General features: G+C 39.1%; 1 protein-coding gene across 2 annotated transcripts in view; it reads right to left on the bottom strand.

Moving 5' to 3' along the window:
* Positions 1–1,637, bottom strand: part of LOC119590709 (L-galactose dehydrogenase-like) — an 8,081-nt gene that overhangs the window by 3,621 nt on the left and 2,823 nt on the right. For both annotated transcript variants that reach the window (XM_037939396.1, XM_037939397.1), the window contains exons 2-3: positions 871–952; positions 311–483 (exon numbers count right to left, since the gene is read on the bottom strand). In XM_037939396.1, coding sequence (XP_037795324.1) covers positions 311–483; positions 871–952 — 255 coding nt within the window. The remainder of the gene's footprint in view (positions 1–310; positions 484–870; positions 953–1,637) is intronic.

The following is a 1,637-nucleotide window of genomic DNA, read 5'->3' as shown; positions in this document are numbered from 1 at the left end:
TCTTTTTGGCAGCATCGACATGGCATATCGGACGTTAGCTGTAGCAAGAATTTATATTTCATTATCTTTCAGTTGATATTAACTGATATTCTGCTTCGGATGCAGAACACGCCACAAGACACCAAACGGTGATACTTCTTACGTTTCTTTTCGCTCATAACTAACTTATCATATCGCGACTCTCTACTTGAAAAAAAAAAATAAATCGAAAAAGTTGCTAACTTCGTTCTACAAATTCTTTAAAAGATTTCCACAGCCATAATTCTAAATATGAAAAAAGGGGAAAAAATACAACTCCAGTACCTCTTACCTTCCCCAATACCTCCTCACTCCTGCCATTACCGTACCAAGGGGCAGTGTCGATATAGTTGACGCCGCTTTTGAGGGCAGAGTGTATCATATTCACACATTCTGTCTCCAAAGTGTTCCCGTAGAGACCTCCTATGGGACCACCGCCTAAGGATAAGCGGGACACCTGCATCCCTGAGAAACCATAAAAATAAAATGAGGTAAACACAGGAATAATGTGGTCTCTTAGCAATGGGGTATGGTCCGTAAGAGTAGGGTCTACTATGAATCGCAACGCATCACTGAGTATTTGAATTCGTACAACACGGTGTTCAACATATATCTACATCTCTGTACACACGAATCTTCCAACGTATCATATGGTTTCCTATTCTATATATCTACATCTCTGTATACAGACATTTCAACGTATATTGCTTTGTATTTCGTTTATTCCCCCGTTCTCTGTCAAATCTAGCCCTCTGTCACATATCTTTCACTTTTCTTTTTTTTACCTGCATCGAGACAGAAATACCTAGTGTGTTTTAGCCACACATTCTGGACAGAACGCATAAGCCTTACCTGTGTTACCAAGGGGGTGGTATGTCATCTTCTTGACGGATTCTGGGTCATGGAAGCCCTCTACAAAAGTTGGCTGGTCCATCTGTAAAATTCAATTATATCTATTAGTTATAAAGTTTATTATAAAGTCTTGAACTAATCTGACAGCAGTAAATTTTCTCAATTGGTTTTGCCTTTAGTTCGAAGCATCGTCTAGCAGTCTCTTTACAAGCTTCGTTATTTCGTTAACACTGTGGTCTTGCTTTGTTGGGGCTCTACACATAGTAACAGCTAAGGTCTTTACGCAACGTTAAAGAAAGCCGACGTGTTGGAAGTATTCACCACTGATAACGTGAAACTATACGTGAGTAACTATAGGTGGATTTTTGTCCTTTATACATGGATGAGCAGTGTTGACATTGCTCAAAATCTGAATGTAAGCTCGAATTATATAAGGATAGATCGCACTTGTATCCGTTATTACCCCATCACTTGTAAACTTTTGTATCGAGTACTTGTGAATGTTCTTTTAGCGGTCCCCTCTCCCTTTCTCTCTCTTTTTCCATAAAGCTGAAAAATCCTTACATATTAAAGTCCCAACGCACCGGGAGTTAGTACATTACCAAAGTACTCATACAGTGACTGCAACGCTTATTCTTCGATGCTCCTTTCCCTCATATTTTCAGTCTTGAATGTATTCCATCTCTCACTACATTTACCCGTACATCGCATGCCATGTTCTGTTATTAACCTGCTCAAGTTAACAATTCATTTGCGAATAAATATGA

The sequence above is a fragment of the Penaeus monodon genome, chromosome 27 (assembly GCF_015228065.2).
Source record: "Penaeus monodon isolate SGIC_2016 chromosome 27, NSTDA_Pmon_1, whole genome shotgun sequence".
In the NCBI taxonomy this organism is placed as follows: domain Eukaryota; kingdom Metazoa; phylum Arthropoda; class Malacostraca; order Decapoda; family Penaeidae; genus Penaeus; species Penaeus monodon.
Note: the sequence above shows the minus strand (reverse complement) of the source record. Positions and strands in the feature narration are given on the sequence as shown.